This window comes from Pyxicephalus adspersus, chromosome 1, assembly GCF_032062135.1.
Source record: "Pyxicephalus adspersus chromosome 1, UCB_Pads_2.0, whole genome shotgun sequence".
Classification (NCBI taxonomy): domain Eukaryota; kingdom Metazoa; phylum Chordata; class Amphibia; order Anura; family Pyxicephalidae; genus Pyxicephalus; species Pyxicephalus adspersus.
Window position 1 is genome coordinate 32,459,937 of NC_092858.1, and position 21,071 is coordinate 32,481,007.

The window sequence follows — 21,071 nt, forward strand, 5'->3', positions numbered from 1 at the left end:
CCTGGTTACTTTAATGTGCACTAAGACCCTGTAATTGCATCTTGTGAGTTTCAACTTTGGCATTTTTACATTCTTATTATCTTGATTTAATGAAATTTAATAGAACAGTTAAATAAAACACACCTACAGAGTTTGTAAAGATGAAAAGCTCTTAATGCTGATGACTTTTGTCTGTAATGGAGCACACCTCATTTTCTGTACATTCACACTCATTACTTAAATAGGGGTCAGCTTGTAATGTGCTTTTATGGGTCTCTAGTCCTTAGTTTGTCATACTGTGTCACATTAACTCTGTCTTACTTCCTTTACCAGGTGTCTTCATTTTATATCTTCATAAAATGTTTGGTGAGAGAAACAAGTATTAATGTCAAACTAATTAGACCTTATTTTATGATGTTCTTGAATTAGTATTATGTTCTTGTCCCTAAATTTTCTTTATCTCAAACTTGTAGAGGCATGCTTATTTTGTCACAAACAAGTTCAAATACAGATATTTAAGAATATATGTTTTACAAAGTTATTCATTTTTTTAAACACAGATTGGATCATTAGGTAACATTTACATTCTGTTACCTTTCATCTCTTATCAAGGTCATGATTGTAATCTACACATGTACTGCAGCTCCTAAATGTTCCAACAATGTGATCCAAAATTTAAAGTTAAAAAAAAATGATTAACTTATACTGCGGGGTTGTTTTACTATAGGAAAGTTGAATTTTTAATTTTCAAAGTGTATTTTCATCTAACACAATAATAAAATGAATCTACCTCCATTATAATCATCCAATTAAGCAAAAATCCTACTTTTTTTAATGTCTTTGTATTTGGTTAGGTATTTAGAGAAAAAACTGTTTTGTCTTATTGGTTCCATTTTTAGTTTGGTGTATTGCCTTATTGACTGTAATATTGTGGCTAAATGTGCATTGTGGAAATGTAGCCCATACATTTAAATAGGGTGATGTACTAGACCACACAAAAAAAGGATAGGCACCATATTTGCAAAGCAGATCACCACAATGTAGAGTAGTATATTACTGTGCATTGTAGTATGCTGCAATGCAAGTGCATTGACAATGTGCTTTGGGGTGTCATTAGAAATGATTGGCACCACATCGCACTGACAAAAACTACCATGGGTTTCAGTAATGCAAGAGATAATCCACATTACCATACCACACAAATGTGAGGGGGTCCTTACTCTGGTAAGTAAACACTTACTCTCTAAGTGTATTTTTTCTATTCTTTTAGTAAATCAAGAACAGGTAAGTAAGAGGAGAGCAGGTTGCCTAATTTCCTTACACTGTGCTCTTCATGCCTTGTTTCTGCCACCCCTACACGAGACAAGATTTTTACCATACCTTGTTATAGGTTAGAGGGAAAAATAGAGAGGAAAACAACACATTAAAACTATTTCTATGCGTATATATGTTTTAATAGGATTCATTATAGGTATACAAATTTCATTTCATTACACGAAACACAATGACGTCCAGTATGTAGGTTTGATTTTGTTAGTTGTTATTTGGCTTCATATTTACCATTATAATTTGTAGAAAACACATTTTTCTTTTTTAATAAATTAGTGGTGGTAGACTTGTTGGCAGGTTAATGTATGCCCTAAAGATGACCGATGTGCAGAATCTAAGGAACCTTCCAGTGTTAACCAGATTACCCTGCATAAGAGGGTGGGCTTTGCAAGTTTGGCTGTTGGTTACATTAGAAATGGCTGATAGGAGGCAGACACAAAGCATGGTAAAAAAAATAATAAGCAAGATCATAGTCAAACAGGCAAAAGGGTCAAGGGAAGGAAGATAACATTGAATTATGGGAAACTGGCATAAGTTTAGGACATCCTTTTAACATGGATCTTCTAGAAAAAGGCAGAGATTGTAAATGGTATCAAAACTGCATCAGATATAATGGAAACAGGGGCTTAGTAACAAATTCTCTCAGACAACTCCCAAATACACTGGGCAAGTTTAAATAGCTTTTTTGCACACAAACCCAGAGTACATGTACAGCATTATGTCTCACAAAGAGCCAGAAGGGGAAGTGTGGTATATTTCTGGGGAATTAGAAAGTGATTGCAATGATGAATAGGAATGAAGCATGGAGCCCAAGAGTGAAACAACAAAATGATCCTGCAGCGACTGCATCATAAACTGCTATGGAGTGTGACGCAAGTTTGTTTTGGAGATAGTGAACTGTGACAAATACTTGACTGTTGCCAGCACTGAGAATACCTCCTTGCTGATGCTGCCAGTTTTAATATAGTGATTCTAACAGTACAGAGGAACTGTGGACTGCAGAGCTGATTTTATTTACAAGATAATTTTTCTTTAATAACGTGTGTTCAACATTGCTTTTCTTCTAAAATATTTTGGAATCAGTTGTACAAATCACTATCAGTTATTGATCAGTCTGTACCTTTATTCCTAAACTTTTAAAACATGTATTAGGAATTTTTAAAATGCCTATAAAAATATTATTGGATGTCTAGAGTATTAAGGTTGATGCTTATGATGTTAGCTTGTAAATGCTGATGTCATCGAAATTATATTGGTTTCACGTAAATGCTTAAATACTATGAGTAGTTTTTGTTTACTGCAGTTAAATATAGCTGTATTTTAGCTTGAGGAATTCGAAAAATGAATGATACACAAAAGAATTTTACTAAAACAGAAAAACAAAGCATATTCTTTTTTTACCATCAGTCAAAACCCTGTACCCTGGGAGGGCTGAGAGTGTCCTTTTCACAGTGTACAGGATAAGAGAGGGGCTGTTATGCCATGATGAATGTCACCATCATCATCTTATTTCTTTTTTTGTCAAGATTAATTAAGGGATGTGGTATCTTTTTTTTATAATGGTCCAAGGAAAATTATATGAATCCTCTATGAATTACATATATGCATTTGGCTATCCACAATAAAAAAAATAATTATCAGACCAGATAATTTTTGCAGCAGTACTATGTTTAGGGGCTTTTCAGTTAACTTGCAATGTGGAAATCTATAAAGATCTGATTTTTTAATGGCAACAAAAACTCTTGTCTGCCTCCTCTCTGCTCTGGACTTTACAATGCTGTGTAAAAATACAAATCATAAACCTTATTTAGTTGCCTTTTTTATTTGTGAAAATACTGCCTTGATTTTTGATGTATAAAAATGTCTGCCTTCTATCCTGCTATGTCATTGTAGCCAGATAAAGAGTGGGCAAACATTTTTTTTCCTAGATGAAAATTATCTCTGAATGTTTACCATAAAAACGTAACTCTGTTTCCTGACCCGCTCTTTTAATTTAGACTTTAGGCTAAGTCCACACTGTTAATTTTAAAAGCATATCAATGTCCATTCAGCATGTGTAGGATTTTTAACCACTTATAAAGGCATTTTGAACATGTGGCAGGGAAGAATTAGAATAGGAACAACTTCCCCAAATCACCCCAAATTGGCCAAAAATGTTTGACAATGGCCAAAATCACCCATAAATGTCCCATTAATCTTGAGGGGGGGGGTGGGCATTTGGAGCAATTAAAGGTATTTACAGGTGTTTTGGGTGTTTCAGGGGCAAGTAGGCTGTTCGGGGGCATTTTTGGGCATTTCAAAATTTTTCAAATGCTATGTTAAGGATAGGTGTTCTTTACAGGCCATCATGGAAATGCACTAGTGTGCACTGGCCCACTGTAATGAATGAGAAATTTAAACATGGGCGTTTAAACACTGGTGTAAACATGGTAAACACTGACAATGCTGGGCAAACAACAGCCTTCTTTTCCTATTTTGTTGCTTAAAAATGTTTATATTAAAGAATACAAAAACAAAAAGATACGGTACTTTACAGGCAGTGGATTCATATGTAATGTTTACAATTTATCTAGCCCATGTATGCTAACAATGTTGATTAACTCATCCTGAAACTTGGTATAAGGGAAGAGGCATGTATATTTTAACTGTTGTTTCTTAATGAATGAAATGAAAGGTATATGATATTTTTTTATAAATCCACTGCCCTTAAAGTCCTGTATCTTTTTGTTTTTGTATTCTTTAATGTATGTCTGGGATGTTGGCAGGATTACAAATGTTAGAAAACCAGACGATAATAATGATAAACATTTTTATACATATATTTGCCTTGAAAAATATTTTTAAATGTAAAAATAAGCTACATTACATACTACTCTAACTTTGAGGCCTAAAAAATATGTTTTCCTATAGTTTTTAATGTTATTGTAACAGTATGATTTTTTATATTACTATATTACTTTTATATTAGATTCCTAGATGAATTATAAGTATATTTACACATTTCCTGAAATGATAAGTTTAGTATGGCTCAGCCAATATGACTACTGGATGATGATTGGCCAGATTGGCCAAACTGTACCATACCTGTAATTGACAGGTATAAGTTGGATCAGAACTGGTGGACCACCAATATTGTTCACTAAGGATATGTACGACTTATTTTAACTCGCCTACCTTTAAATTCATTTTTCACATTTGTAATATTTCCTTATAGTCTGAAATTACAAACTAATTCCAGCAGTTTCTTTATTTTTAGATTGTTTATAATTTTTATGCTCATGTGTGATAATATGAAATGTAACTTTCCCTGAATACATGAAAACAAACTTTGAAATGACCACTGAGAGGATCATTTCAAGAAAACAAAAGACAGCCATATTTTTAATGAGCTGAAGTTTATTGAATCAAAGAACAGAAGGAATGCAGAAAAAAGAATACAACGGATTTGTTACAGCCGATATGTCCAATTACGAATTCATGTTACTAAAGATGCCTTCAGGAGAGCTTGCTTAAATGTCACATGCAATAAAGCTGTCTTACAGTTACTAAACTCTAGTGTTGATACATTTTTTTGCATCGTTTTGCATTTTTAGGTGGCTACTGGCAGTGACAAAATAGTGTTTGTTGAATAGTATTTCATACTAATTCGATTTTCTCAAAGGGGAAATTGTAGCAAGTATGTTTCAGGGTAATCTGTATAATAAACAATATTTAGGGCTGTTTCCTGATAAATGGAAATGACCATCTAATATTTATTTAAAGTGTATGTCTATACAAAACTATTTTTTTTAATTCTAAATAGATTAGGGAAAGGTTAAATACCCACTGTCAACTTTTTACTGCTTTCTGTGTTCCCATTGGGGAAATACACCATCCATTTCTCCTGTTGTCACTGGAAAATATTTTCTCTAAAACAAGATGTGAGGGTAAATTTTCTAAGACCGATACCTGCTTAAGGCACAACTGTCTAAAGGAAAATGTGGCTCTATTTCCTCTAACTTTACATTGTGTCACTGGGATAGGAAGTTAATAAAACTTTCCCCAATGGTACAGACAGCAAATAAAAAAAGTATTACCCGCGAGGGGTCTTAACCATCACCTGTTCATTCCCAAAATAAAAACAAGGTTTTGACTATACATACACTTCAACAACAAAGAAGGCCATAAAGAAAAGAGCAGGTCTAACGTATTAGCTTAGATCTTCCTTGTAGAACTGGAGGAGCTGGTTCTTGTTATGGTAGCCACACTTGAGCTGGTCCCTCCAGTGTATCCTGGACCAGAGCTATACCTTCTATTAGCAGAACCGCTGCTGGAGCTCATACCACCTGAACTATGAAAGCGGCTACCACTCACACCTCCACCAACACCTGCTCCACCGAAGCCAGGTCCAGAGCTCATTCCACCATCACCGTAGAAGCCGCTGGCATTGCCAATAGATCCTCCCACGCTGGATGACACCACAGCTAAGTGAAGAGGATTTTAAAATATATATGTTAATAAATGAGGACATTATCTTGGATATTAGACATCTGTGATATAAACTGAAATAAAGTAGAATTAAAACTACTTACAGATCTTAACTGACCCTGCACATTCTCCAGAAAGCCTGCAAATAAACATACACACTTTAGTTTGCAATGGGGACATCAATTTCATTTACCTTATGTAACATTTTTGGGAAGGCATTTATTTTCATGACATATTTGTGTCTATCATCTGGCTAACATCCAGCTATTAGGGGAAATATATATAAATATGTGAAATATGTATAAACCAGCAAATTAAACAACATATATATACATGCTACTGTACAGCAATATTACATTTCACTATTTTTTTTTAACAATTTTGTGTTTTTTTATTTAAAGTTTAATTTTAAGTTTAATAAATACTAGCTGACAACCCAGCGTTGCCCAGGTATTTATTTATTGCAATCCTATATTATACAGGAAAAGGAATCAAATAAAGCTATAGTGATGTTCTTGTCTACGGTGTTGTTTCATTTTTTTGCCTTTGATTGTACTCGGCCAATTGCCTTATGTTTACTCGAAGGCATTATTACAGGCCAGAAATTTGTAAAAGAATCGTAATAGAATCCAAAAAAAGTATGTAAAAATCTAAGCAAAAGGGACACTGTCACTGAGCAATACATACACACATACATACATATACACATACATGCAAATTTACCTCTGACATATACCACAGCACTGTACAAAGATCAGCAGTGCACTCACATGAGTCTGAGTCATATGTCTAGTAAGTTTGGTTGAAATGCCTCCATAGGTTTCATAGTGATGACATACATACATACATACACACATACATACATACATCCAATTTTATATATATAGAGTTATATAGTTCTGACATATACCATAGTGCTGTGCAATGAAACACTGAGCTAGACCCATCCGTCTCTGTACAGAGGAGCTGACACTCTAATGCCCCCCACAGTCACACACTAATATTATACATTTATATACTTCTTTTTTGTATCTTCAAACATCATCTTCCTTTGTGGCTCTTGGCATGTATTTACATATGTCAGAGCTGCAATTAAAGCTGAGCTTTATTCAGCACCATAAAGTACCCTTAAACCTCCCTTATAGGATCCACTGGTATTTATTTTAATACTTTCAATATCTTTTTTCAATACCTTGACCCTGTAATGTGCATTCCATTTTTTTTTTAGCCTTTTCTGGTTTCTTTACAGCTGAATCCATAGTTTCTGCCAATCTCTGTGGTCAGTGACTAGTCAGGGGCAAGGGGCATGGCAATCCAGGGAAACTAAGCTCTCTTCTTATCTCACAGTTTAGTATCCTTCAGCTATTTTAGAGAAGAAGAAAGCACAGTCACCCTGCTAAGGAGCTATATAAATCCTCTATCTATCCTCCACTCCTGCAACCCTTTATCTTTCCCATTTACTGAAATCAAAACAACTCTCCCTCTGTGTTAACACTAAACTCTGGGCAAACCTTACACTTAGTTCATACCTCTCTCTACCATGCTTAATTAATTAATTAATTAATTTCCTAAATAGTTTTTCACTTACTTTGTAATTGATTCTGCTGTTAGCAATGGCAGAGGAAAAAAATATCAAACTCAAGCTTCTTTGTATTATGACATTTAGTACAGGGGGTGCAACTCCACAGTAACCCCACAGCAACCCCACAGACCTATGAATGGCTTTTCAGTGAACGTTTAGCAGGCATTTGTCTAAAAATAAACACAACAACAGAATAGTAAACTTTAACAAGTACAGGGAATTTCTCATCTCACAAAACTGCCTCTCATATATGTGAGTATAAGTGTTTTGGAACAGACCAATCGCCTGCTGAGTATCTGCTCCCGTCCTGATTAGGTATAGTGCATGCACGAGAAGAATCACACTGTCTCTGAGTTCAGACAAGTGAAACTCCATTATTCTAATAGGACACAGGGTTTTTTTTATGGGCGAGCAGCTAATGCCGTGTGCAAAGTGTCCCTGAGTATAATAATATAAATTTCTGATTGGTCATGTCCATACAAGGTAAACTTCCTCCAGGAGCTGGACATCATCATCTTGGGTGTAGTCCTGGATGGAGGCTCCATCTTAGTTACATGCTCTTGATTCGATGGGAGGGGGTGCTACTAGCGGCCATTTGGAGCAAGAAATATAAAAGAATAACTGTACATATATACATTGTAAAATGGACATTTTACTCAATTTCATCACATAAGCAGTTCCTGAATTATTTGCATGCAGATTAACCTAGGAAATGCCCACACATGAAGCTGAGACCTAATGACTGAAAGAACAAAAATTAAATAGTTGAAAATTGAGAAGGCAAGGACAGCAGAGATGGGGAGGAGTGGGCTGGATGATCCTTGCAGCCCATCAGACAGTAACTGAGGTGGGGTCAGGATACCTTCCGCAGCTTCTAATTCTTGTGGTGCAAAAATCACTTTGTGCAAGGAAATAGGCGAATGTCTTTCAGTGAGGTAGAGGATTATCTAAAAATGAATAGTAAGGCTAGAGATAAGAATGAGACTCCCCTTTGCCAGACACACAGACATAGCAGGAAGATAAATAACGTCAAGCTTACATTACTCCAAGTGTCTTTTATATCCTAAATGATATAGCAAGCCACTGACCCAATATCTTTTATTAGTGCTGGACAATGGGATAAATGCCCTCGTACCTCCCACCAAGTCCTCCCCTGCTACTCTGCATTGTAAGCATCTACAGCAAAATCTATGCACTTTTGAGATTCTAGTGTCAAAAGAAACTCTATTTTGTGGGCTTAAACAACATGAACAGTGGTTTATCAATCAAGTCTACATATAAGAGCACTACCTTAAAGATCAATTGTTTTCAAAAGTGTCTTACTTGTGTTTGTTGGCTATTTGAGGTTTACTGTGTACCCAAAATTTAGCGCCCATGCAGCAGCGTAAAGGTAAAAATAGTTTCTCTCCAGCAGTCTGACTTGCCCTGCCTGTGACAAATACATCTCTACATTTAGTAATGCTCATGCATCCTGCTTGGATTCAATATGTATAGGATTTTTCCTGCCTAGTAAATTCTCTCACCTTTTTTGGCTTCACAGAATCCCGGTTATCTAACTTTGACACTTCTCTCATGTACAGCAGTAAAAAAATAAAAGGTAGCTATTTTGGTACCCTTCTGTCCAAACACTGCTTATTCAGCCTTCTCTCCTGTACCTACCCTATGCATTTCATCATTTTAAGTCCGTTTAGTTTATGTCTCCTACTCCATCTACCTATCCACATCCACACATTTTATTAAATGATGGCAATGTAAGTACCTAAGTTTAGCTTGATATCAGTCTGTATAGCGGAGTTCAGATAAGGGGAAGGAGAAGCAGCCGCAGCAAGAAGCCAGTCAGATGTGCTGCTGTTCAAAAAGTCATCCAGACAGGACAGTGCAGCATAACAGAGCTATCCTAATCTAAGTATTTGGTCACCAAAAAAATGTAAATCCTTTTACAGATAAAACAATTCCCATATATGTGTTCCATCTGCTTATTTTACTGTTTGCCTGGAGTTTACCCTTGAGATAAAATAACTTGAGTACAACAAGACAGATTTTTATAATGATTTATTAAAGGGTTTTAGAAAGTTCAGTATTTTGGTACAAGTACCAAACAAATAGGTCCCTCCTCCAAGAAAAAAAATATTTTGGAAAACAATAGCCCCATCTGAGAACAATTGTTTAATTTTCCATATCAATTGGTGCACTTATTTGCATTAATGTTTGGGAAAAGTAAAGGAATTTATTTAATAACAGTTCAAGGTGCAAATATGTATAGCGAACCATGGCAAAATTTTTACAACTTTTAGCAGGGGTGTATCTGGACACCTTCAAAAAAATATATAAATACATTCATTTTCTCCAAATATAATTGTTGAATGCTGTGGCTACCAGCATAAATTATTATGTAGCCAGGCAGAACTTGGACATCAGCCATGCTGGGTACCATAGCAGTTGGAAGTACAACTGCTTTTATCTCTGTTATTAAATAAACCTAATAAAGTAAAAATAGATCAGGATAGTATATCTCAACATTTTTTTGCCTTAACATTTATTTAAGTTTTGGTGACTCCTAGTATCTTCGGGAAGTTGTAGTGGTTTTTGAAGCAATCTTCACACTTGAGTTGCTGCCACCACCAGACACAAAGCCAGTTGGTCTCATGTTGTTTACACCAAAGCTTCCATCGCCAAAGGCCTGTCCACCGCTAACACAGACTCCATTTCCACCGCTAACTCCGCTTCCGTTTCCAAAACCGAAACTACCTCCAACTCCATAACCATGGGCTGATCCACTTCCGGAACTATATCCTGATCCTGAGCTCACTACAGCTGTTGGAAAAAAACAAACATGATTATATTTATGTATATTTTACTCCAAATAATGATAGTACACATAAAAGTTAAATGAAAAACTTACATATGTTTACTTTGCCAACACCTTCTCCAGCCAACCTATATAAAAAGAAATCAAAATATGACACCAAATTAAAGTATATAGTTGTGACTCAATAGTTGTTTGGTTCGAAGGTTTTACTTACTAAACCAGAAAATAAATGTTTGCTTTACAAGGCTAATATTTTAGCCTTACCTATGCTTTACATAGGTTCACTTTTTTAAACTTGTTTTTATAATAAACACAAGCTTGCAAACCCAGCAAGGCTAATGAAATTAATAACTTTTCCAATGAATGTAAACCCAGTTCATGAATAAATAAAATTATAAAATGACTTGTGTCCATCACCTGCTCTCCTCTCCTTCCAATAGCTTCCTGTAGGTGGCAATCTCAATATCCAGAGCCAGTTTGACATTCATCAGTTCCTGATAGTCCTTCAACAGGCGAGCCATGTCCTGCTTGGCCTTCTGTAGAGCATCTTCTAGTCCTGTAAGCTTTTCCTTGGCATCTTTTACTGCAAGCTCACCCCGCTGTTCAGCATCAGCAATTGCAGTCTGCAGCTTGGCACACTGAATGTATAAAAAAGCATTTTTATTATTTAAATATTTTTATAGCAACTGGTGAAAGACAAGGTTTTTTAATTGAAAATTGAATCTCAAATGTTGCCATGCCTGCAAATAAAAAAACACCATCATGCAAGATTCTCATGGTCAATCAAACATGCAGAAGTAAGCAGGCTATCACTTTAAAGGCTTTTGATGCTATGTAATATGAGCAGATAAAAATTCTGAAAATAATGTTGGGAAAGGTTGTTATTAAACAATCTGCCCCGGGTATCAAAGAAGCTAGGCAGGTCACTGATTACTACATACAATATTTTTTATGCTTTTTACCTAATAAAGTTGCAAGGAAGTTTCTTAGATAATAATAGCTTTCATAAACCCAGTGACAGCATAATAGGTAGTTTTTACACAATGTTGTTACATCTGACAGTTTTATGAAACATAAAGATCTATAAACATTTCACGTTTAGAATACCTGTTTCTTCACACTATCAATTTCAGAGCGCAGTCTGTTTATCAAGCGGTTAAGCTCAGCAATTTCAGTTTTTGTGTTTTTCAGATTATCACCGTGTTGCCCAGCAGAAACCTGGAGCTCTTCGTACTGCAATCATAAGAAAACAAATTTAATTAAAAAATATTGTTACTAGGGAAATACAACTGGTAAATTGCCTCATTACAGCATTTAACATTTAATGTTGCAAAGAGGTATGCAACTCCTTACAACATTCAAGGAGCAGTCTAATAAAGTATATATATATTATTGTTTTTTTTATAAACAAGAGGATCCCAAGAAACATGGAGTTGGGGCTGGAGTGAAGTTACTGTCAAACTGGTATACTGTCTTCAACCTTTTTATTCCTTTGTTGCACTTCATCATTGCTAATGATCTCCTTCAGCATTTTTGCCACCAGTTTCTGTCTATATACATGTAATCCAGACTAAACCTAGATGTTTAGTTAAAGCAAAGAAAAATTTAAGTTATGTAAATATGTTATTTGTACAAAGGACTCACTTTGGTTTGATACCAGGCCTCAGCATCTTCCCTGCTTTTCTTGGCAATCTCCTCATACTGAGCTTTCACTTCATTAATGATACTCTGCAGGTCTAGGTTTCTGTTATTGTCCATGGAAAGGACCACTGAGGTATCTGAGATCTGACCCTGCATCTGGGCAAGTTCCTAAAATAATGAAAAAAAAATTATTAGCATTTTTAGGATGTCCTAGGACTTTGCTTTTATGACATTTAAAATGTTACCTTATCTCCATAATTATCAGGATTATAAATCACCATATCAAAAGTAAACGAAACATAATGTATAGCATCATGCCAATAAATATTTATCCTACTACAATTTGCTAATCATTCTCTTATATTGGGGACATTTCAATTTGTTTTACACTTTGATCAGAATAGCTTTCACTTCAAAGTAAACTGGGTATGCTATCATCCTCAGATGAATGCCTAATTCAGGTTTTATACCATTCGGCAGAATACAATATTTGGATCCAATGATGCCCGCTAGGATATGAAATTCACTAATACTTGGGGATCAGTTGTTGCCTACCTTTGTGAGGTAAGCTACTTTCAGAACCAAAAAACTATTGATAACTTGTTGTAAACCTTCCTTCTGACTTCCAAATGCAAGTATTTTCAACATCAATAGACTACAGACTACAAGGAGGGATAAACTGAAAGTTAGTGTTACAGGTACATTAAGGTTAAGATGAGGAAGGCCTTAGATGTCCATGTCAGCTCCAGGACTTCTACAATGAAAACAACCAGCATAGCACTCAGTGTTAAGAACAGAAAAGCTGTCATATTGAAAGCAATGGCGATAAATGTACATCATCATTATGTGTGGAGTGTGTCTGGGATTGTATTATATACTTCTTTGACAAGAATAACAAAAAAATTACCGCATTATATAGGGCCCTTAGGAAGTTGATCTCATCTGTCAAAGCAGCCTCCTTGGATTCCAGGTCCACTTTAGTTATGTAGGCAGCATCCACATCCTATGGAAAGCATTGAGTAGTACATGATTCCATATTCAAGACACAGGTAATCACAAAATAATACATAACTGGTTGATCACCAAATATTTTAATATCTACCTTTTTGAGTACCACAAAGTCATTCTCAGCAGTAGTGCGCTTTTTAATTTCATCTTCATACCTGGTAAAATAGATTACTTTATTTACAGTACTAATAAGCCAAGTCAACTGTTCAATAAATGTCAAGCTAAAACACCTTGACTACATCCAAAAAATATCATTTTTGTATCCCCAAAACCTGAACATCTCAACCCACACCTTCAGTACCAGCCATTTTTCTTGTGGTAATTGCTAATGTCATGGTGGTACTACTCTCTCTTTGCGGTACTAGAGTAAAAAGGTAAATTCCTATCTGCTTAGTTACTATATGCTTGGAGCCTGTATGTTCTCCCAAAGTTTTGTGTGTTTCCTATCACATCTAAAAACATAGAGGTAGGTTAATTAGCTTTCCTCAAGTTGGCTCTGGACTGTTTTAGGTACAATAGATTGTTCTTTTGGGTTATATATATTTTTCTAATACACAATAAAATACTGCAAAGGATGCCAGCAAATTTATACATAAATAGTGATAAAAATTCATATTCAGTAAAAAAAATTTTTCTCATCATACACAATTCCCTCATATATAGTTGTAGGTATATAGAATGTTTAATACATTACATTGGGTACTGTACAGCAAGAGACACTGTATTCATTATTTTGAGTGTCAAACAATGCTGAAAATAAAAGGCCCAACTTTTTATTGTACAGACTTTAGCTTTGTATTTAAAATATCCTGTCCTATTTTGTAAGCACTAATAAAAGTGTAATATTGTCATTGTATGAACTTACTTGGCTTTAAATTCTACTACAGCGTCTTGCATTTGTTTCAATTCACCATCAAGACGTGACTTATCATTTACTATGCTATCCAGCTGTCTCCGCAGTGAGGAGATATAGGCTTCAAAGAGAGGCTCAATGTTATTCTTCACGGTTTTGACACCTTGCTCTTGCAAAAGCTTCCATTTTGTTTCAAGAACCTTGTTCTGCTGTTCTAAGAATCTGACCTGAGGGGTAAAATACAGCAATACATTTTTCGTTTTCTCTATTTATAAGAAAAATATAATATGGTATTAAGAAAATACATAATTATAAATTCTGTATCTCGGGGCTTTCAGGGAAGTAATTTATAGGGGCCCATCACCTGAAAGAATTCCCTAATAAGCAGCAGTCTCTATTAAGATAAGGAATTGTAAGTTGGAAATCTTTTTTTAAATAAATGTATTTACCTTATCGATGAAGGATGCAAACTTGTTGTTCAAAGTCTTGATTTGTTCCCTTTCTTCTGTGCGTACTTTTTGAATTTGTGGGTCAATTTCCAAATTCAGGGGTGCTAATAGGCTCTGATTAATGGTAACTTGCTGAATTCCCCCTGGTGGGCATACAGGAAATCCAGAACTACCACCAAATTCTTGACCAAAGCCAAACCCAGAACCTACGCCAAAGCTTGCTCCAGCACCAGCTCCATACCCAGCTCCGTACCCAGAAGCACTTCCAGTATTGGACTGTATGCCTGTAGGAATGGAAATTCTTTTACTTCCTCCCAAACAATAAAGACTTCTGCTACCAAAGCCACCTGAGCCAGCACGGCTAGCACCAACACCTCGGCTGCTGGTACGAACAGTGGAGACGGAGCTAAAGCTGTTTCGGTTTGCTCCATTTGCAACAACAGAAGCACTGCTGGTGCCTTTTCTTGTTCCTCCAACAGAGTATGTAGTTTGGCGTGATGCAGACATGTTTCTTGGTGGTTCTTTGTTACTGAGGACAAACTCAAAAGAAAGAGTAAATGGCTCAGTGGAGGATCTAGAAAATATTTCCCTTTTTATTTGTCTCCAAATGTGGGTTTGGTCACAGGGTTTTGTGTGCATCATCGTTCCTCAATAATGGGCTTGGCATGCCTCTTAGCAATCTAAACACTGATCTCACCTGAGTATTGCACGCCTTGTACATTAGGTGTAAATAAATATGCTTACTCTAAAGATATTGACTATGTTGCTAAATACAAAATCACACATAGGTATACATTTAGTCAGATTTGAGCATTTCAAGTTGTATCTGAAAAGGGATTACCACCAAGATGATAAAATGTATTGTCAGCAGTTGTTCACAATTAAATGATTGCTTCTCTTGTTTTTGTTATATCTTTAAATCAATCAAAATTATACATAGCAGGGCAACTAAGTTATGAATCTGTTTCAAATCTTTTGAGAGATCCTGTCAACAATGTAAAAAAAATTGCAGGTAAATACACAGAAAAATAATTTCATCATCATCAAATCATTTTAAATGCTTACTTGCATTGTTTTGTTTCCCAATAATGATTTTTATGTACTTGAAATGTACTTGCAAAAAAATTGACTACACTCACTCAAAACATTTAGGCATGTAAGAATTCTCAAGAAGACCCACTGACGTTAAATCTGAGTTTTAGAATGTGAAGAAATGTGATTTAAATCATTTTGAATGTGACATAATTGTTGATGCCGGGCAGACTGCACTGTGTATTTCTGAATCTGCAGGGCTTTTCACGCACAATTGTCTGTGGGGGTTACAGAGAATGGTCCACAAAAACCTCCCCTCTGGGGGGTCAGAGGAAAAAAAACAGATTGAAAATAAAAAAGCGACAGTAACTCATATACCAACTTGTCCTTCAGTGGTCAGTAACAGGCAGGATGCATCCCTTTTCATCAGGCATGTGACAACATTTGATGCCTACTGCATGAAACTCAGATAGCTAGATGCCATCATGTTCCAGCTATGCTGCTATCACTAGATAATTGAAAAACTTTTGATACAGTTTCCTGGGAATCTCATTTTGCTGATGATGTGATCTTTCTTACTAACCTCTCTTCCTTACCTCTCCCATATAGGGCCTGATTAATCAAAGTTCTCCAAGACTGGTGAAGACTATTATTTGGACTCTTAGCTAATATAATGCAATTAGAGCTATTAGTTGGCAAAAAATTTCAATCCTGGGCCTTTATTCAGGCTTCATATAAATTTTGGCAAGTCACATGCTCTTATTATTTCTCTATCGTGAGTTGGTTACTCACTTTTTTTCCCCCACAAATTATTTCCCCATAAATGTTAACAGGAAAAATTCCCATACTCAGGGGTCTTTCTTACAGCATTCTATGACTCTTTCTATTTCTATAGCTACCAAAATAGCTTTTCTATCTTGATTACTCTGAAATCTTCAGTGGTGCCAGTAAATATTCCTTGCTTCCTCCAAAGGGCTTAGCTTGGTGTTTTTTGTCATAGATCCAGACCAGGAGTGGCTAAAAAGATCCTCCGAAATTCATAGGTGGCCTATCAGTTAGGTGCTTGTTGTCTTGCATCCTGATGCAACTACCATACTAATTCAAATGTATGTCTGGGTTAGTTTTGAAGCCAAATTAACGGCTTCTATATCAATAGATACACTCCTTTTGAACCCCCCCACTCCCATTTACAAAGAGGTATCCCTAACCTCCTTCTTCAACATTCTCTCAAAATGTGGGATGATAGTAAATTTTTAAAGTTGTTGTATGTTGCTACATACACTTTTGACAACCTTCCTATTTTCCTAGCTTTAAAGAACCAGGGAATTTTGTATGGTGGCTGTCTAAAGGTCTTAAGGGAGCTTAAGATATAAAAACTAAGCTCTCAAAATGAGATTTGCTCATTAACTCCTCCTATGATATTGCTTCTTTGTGTCAGGTTACCTACCTCCTGTTGGAGCACATGCTTCAATTCTGTGCTAAAATTTACCAATAAACCTTTTTGAACACACTGTTCAAGAGTGTTTGCACCAACGATCCTTCAGGAAAGGGTACGTTTTTGTTGCTTTATCATTCCCTCCTCTCAGGTGCACATTCCTGTGAATTATGTGTAACCCGCTGGGAGGTAGGTATTGGCCGGTCTTTGGACAGTTGAGTGTTTTTACTCAAACGTTTGCGATATAAAAAATATTATACAAAACTTCTACATTTTATATTCACACCTGCAAACAAACCTTTGTTAATGTCTGGTGTTCTATCTCACCAACTGTTGCACAGGTGAAAAAAAAATATCTTGATTTTTCTCCAATTCATTCATTCAAATCATTTACTGTATGGTCACCTTGGATTACACATTATGAGACAGGGGTGAAGGTCTCCACGTCAGCATCCAGATACCATGAATTTCCCCCCTTTTCTCTTTTTTCCCTCTTTTGTTTCTCATTATTCTGTTTTATTTATTGCTGTTCCCTTTCTCCCTTTCATTTGCTGAGCTTTGACCATGCTTTTCATTTGTTGGCCTTATTAGCCTGGAGATATTAAAATGTCCTTAGCCCAGTATCTCTATATTTATTATTTCAGTTCATGTCATTCGTTATGTCATGTTTTTAATTCATTTGTTCTATTGTTGAAATTGTTCTTTTCTCTTTTTTAAAAACACAATAAAAATAATGAAAAAGAAATAACCACTTAGTATATGCAGAAGGGCATCTCTGCACACAACATGTCAAACTTTAAAGCAGATGGACTATCTAGGAACAGACACATCTGACAAGAAAAGTTTGAAAAAATATTGCTTGGTCATATCAGTCCAGATCATGGAGGCCATGGAGGATTTATGGTAAGTTTTGTTACAATTAATGGTTTGGTAATAGAGTCTCCAGCAGTAAGCCTGGTCTTTTTTAATTTATTTTAAATATGTTTCATTTTAGAGGAACCCCAGGTCAGCAGACAACCCTTGTGACCTTGTTGGTTGGTGGCTGCACAATATCATAAACTTCTGGACCTTCTGTCCTCAGTCCTGTGGCTCTGATTTCCACTGTGTATTGTCACCACACAGATTATCAACCCTGATCGGATTAAGCTTTAGAAGTTCCTTGATAGTGGAATGTTTCTGGCATGAAAGTGATAAGATGAGCAACTCCCACATTACTAAGATGCAGTTTATGAAATTAGACAGGCCCTAGCAACAGCCAAACAATCCACCCTCATCTCTAAACATCCACCCTCATCCACCCTACTTCTATCTTCATCTCCTCACACCCCAGTAACTCCAAACAATGTTTAATCATTTTTGGATTCCCACCCTTTTCCTGTTCCTCTGCCTTCTACTCTGAATTTCAGCTAAAAACATTTATGACATTTTTAAAAAAGTTAAAATAAAATAAAATTGACAACATCAGAAAAAGCTTTCGTTTTCAGACTACTCTGTGTTCACTGATCCCCAAACTTATCTCATTCCCACTCTGTTAAAAACAATGAAACGCTGTCTCTCTCACCTGGAGCTCCTGTCTGCCTACCTATCCCCCTATCCTGGTCTTATACTATCTCACCCTAACCATTCCACTTTCCTCTTCCCTCATATCTATCCCACCCTTACTCTTTATCTTTTTCTTACCTACAATTGTCTTCCTTTCCACGTACAAGCATGCTCTCATAAAACCAGTTTTAGTAAGCTTATCAACTCATTTGACTTGGAGTATGGATTAAAGGCTGATGACACCCAAATGTATTTCTCTGCTGCTGCTGATCTGCCTATAACTTTTGTCATCTTGCCTGCCTAGGCTAATATTAAGAAAAACAAAATCCTTTGTATTCAAACTCTCCTTTCCTTACTCTAATGCTGTTCTTCTTAGTCAGCCTCTGACTGCACATTACACAAAGTATATAATTCAAGATTTTACCTTTTATTCACAAAGCTTTCTACAATCTAACTCTATCTGCACCACACTTATCACCAAGTGCTATCCTAAGTGACCATTAGCTCTAATGACACCTTCTGCCTTTCTTGTTAACTCCTGGTTAGTCCTGTATTTAGGATTTTTTACATGATTATCCTGTTCTCCTGAATTCTCTTCCCCAAATGTTTAGCACATACCCACCTTTGCTGTTCCTAAATGAAACCTGAAAAAGTAGATTTTCAAGTAAGAATAAAGTTAGGTTACCCAATCCAGATAACAAACTTTCACCTCAACTTTGTACATAGCTTACTGACTACACTTCTTTTTCTTTACGCCTTTATCCTTTTAGAATGTATGTTTGAAGGAGCCCTAATGACTGTTGTGCATACATACATCTCTACCCCACCTCTGGCAACCATATACTTTGCAATTCGGGCCATTCCTGTATCTTCCTCATTGTGTGCACCACAGTTGTGTTTATTTCTCTTATTTCTCTGCACATACTATTTACCTGTATCCTCCACATTATTGTTCATTATATATGTATATATATTTATATATATGCATGTATACTATGTATTGTATGTTTTACAGTTTCACAGAAGATGAAGGCACTGTATATTACACAGCTCAACAAAAAAAAGTTTTTTTCACTTGCAAAGTCTTTTTCAAGATATTTAGTGTATTTCAGGTCTGCTGAATCCAGAAATGACATCTGTTTCATTGAAATGGCTTTAGTTCTTGTGATACAGGAATCGGAATAGACAATTTTACCAACAACAAATGTTAACACAGCATATTATTATCAATCTTTAATTACACCCATATTTTGCATTTAATACAATAAATGTAGCATTGTTTTCATGAAACTTTAATTTGCCTTCCTTTTATTCATACATTTTCTTTTTTTACAGAAATATGAGTTATTCAAGAAGAAGTTGTTTAAATGATCCTAATGTATTTTGCTACATTTGTGGTGAATATTCTCAGCACAGAGGAAAAAACATTACAGAATTTGTGAAACATGCATATCTTGCATATTTTTGTACTAAACTGGGGGACAAAGATAAGTATTAGGCTCCCCATATGGTATGCAAAACTTGTGTAAAGTGTCTATGTCTGTGAAAAAATGGAAAACTGAAAAGTTTGAAATTTGGTGTACCTATGGTATGGAGCCCAAAAATCATCATAATGAATGTTATTTTTTTGCTGTGAATGTAAAGGGTTTCAATCCTTACAAGAAAACAAGTGGGAGTACCCTGATTTGGAATCAGCAAGACGACCTGTGCCACATGGTGCTGATGTTCCCATACCAGTGTTCAGTACACTCCTCAATATTCCTGTATCCAACATGGAGGATATACAGGGTTTGGAGTGTAATCCAGGAGTTAGCAGTGAAAGTGAATATGTTGGAAGTGTTTCATCAAACCAGCAGTTCTCCCAAGAGCTCAAATGATTTAATACGTGACCTAAGTCTGTCAAAACAAGCATTTGAACTTTTAGCATCCAGGCTAAAAGAAAAGAAATTTCTGAAACCGGAAGTTAAAATAATGGTTTATAGGACAAGAGAGGTGACACTCCTACCATATTTTACCGAAGATGAAGACCTTGTGTACTATTGTAACATCCCTGGACTACTAGCTCATATATAGCCCAGAATACCGAGCAGAAAACTGGCGACAGTTCCACTTGAAGTATGAAATCTGTTTTCCTGCATAATGGCAACTGCTATGCATCAATTCCAATTGGTCACTCAACAAAACTTAAAGAAGAATATGAAAATGTCAAAATGGTCTTACAAAAGCTTTGCTATAATGAACACCAATGGTCTATATGTGTTGATTTAAAAATGGTGAATTACCTACTTGGAGGGCTAGAGCAAATCTAGCAAAACCAATACCATATTTGGATTCTGTGCATCAAACATACCCTAACATGACTTTAATCTGTTTGGCAAGAAAATGTTTGTTGACCAGTGTTATCATTGTTTTGTTAATATTAATAATAAACTGTACTAGGGTAAGATTTGAATTAGGCAAATATCAAGGACACAAATTCATGCAGTTCTGTATTCATTTATACATCATTACAAGTTCTATTTATAAAACTGAAAATCTAATAGTCCATCAGACATTCTCTGGTGGGAATTAACTACTGCTATTGAAATACATTGACCTGAAATATCCCCACATGCAACGTCTGAAGTAATTTCTGATCTCTGTGTTTTAAATGTAGGTAGTGTAAGTACCGGTGTTTGACTTAGTATTAGTCTCTTAGTCTCTACTGTATTGCAGTTGAAAACAGAAGAAGAAGAAGCAGCAGCAAGGAGCCAATCAGATGTGCCGTAGTTCAAAAAGCTTGCTGATTAGAGAGAGTAGAGTAACAGATTAGATTATCACTGTTCTTCATTTTCTTGCCGAGTTACAGGGTTAGGTGTGGAAGATACTTGCTAGTGAAACTGAAATTCTACACAAACAAAATCCCCTCTTTTGTTCCTTTTAGCCCTTCTTTTGCCAGACAGGAC

At 35.8% G+C, this 21,071-nt stretch overlaps 1 protein-coding gene across 1 annotated transcript; it reads right to left on the bottom strand.

Moving 5' to 3' along the window:
* Window positions 1-9,471: 9,471 nt before the first annotated feature.
* LOC140326678 (keratin, type II cytoskeletal 6A-like) lies at window positions 9,472-14,663 on the bottom strand. The gene is made up of 9 exons (XM_072405505.1): window positions 14,118-14,663; window positions 13,681-13,895; window positions 12,910-12,970; window positions 12,715-12,810; window positions 11,811-11,975; window positions 11,274-11,399; window positions 10,584-10,804; window positions 10,260-10,294; window positions 9,472-10,171 (listed from the first exon to the last, which is right to left on the bottom strand). Exons 1-9 carry the CDS (start codon window positions 14,622-14,624, stop codon window positions 9,915-9,917), a joined length of 1,683 nt encoding a protein of 560 aa, XP_072261606.1. The 5' UTR covers window positions 14,625-14,663; the 3' UTR covers window positions 9,472-9,914.
* Window positions 14,664-21,071: the final 6,408 nt, after the last annotated feature.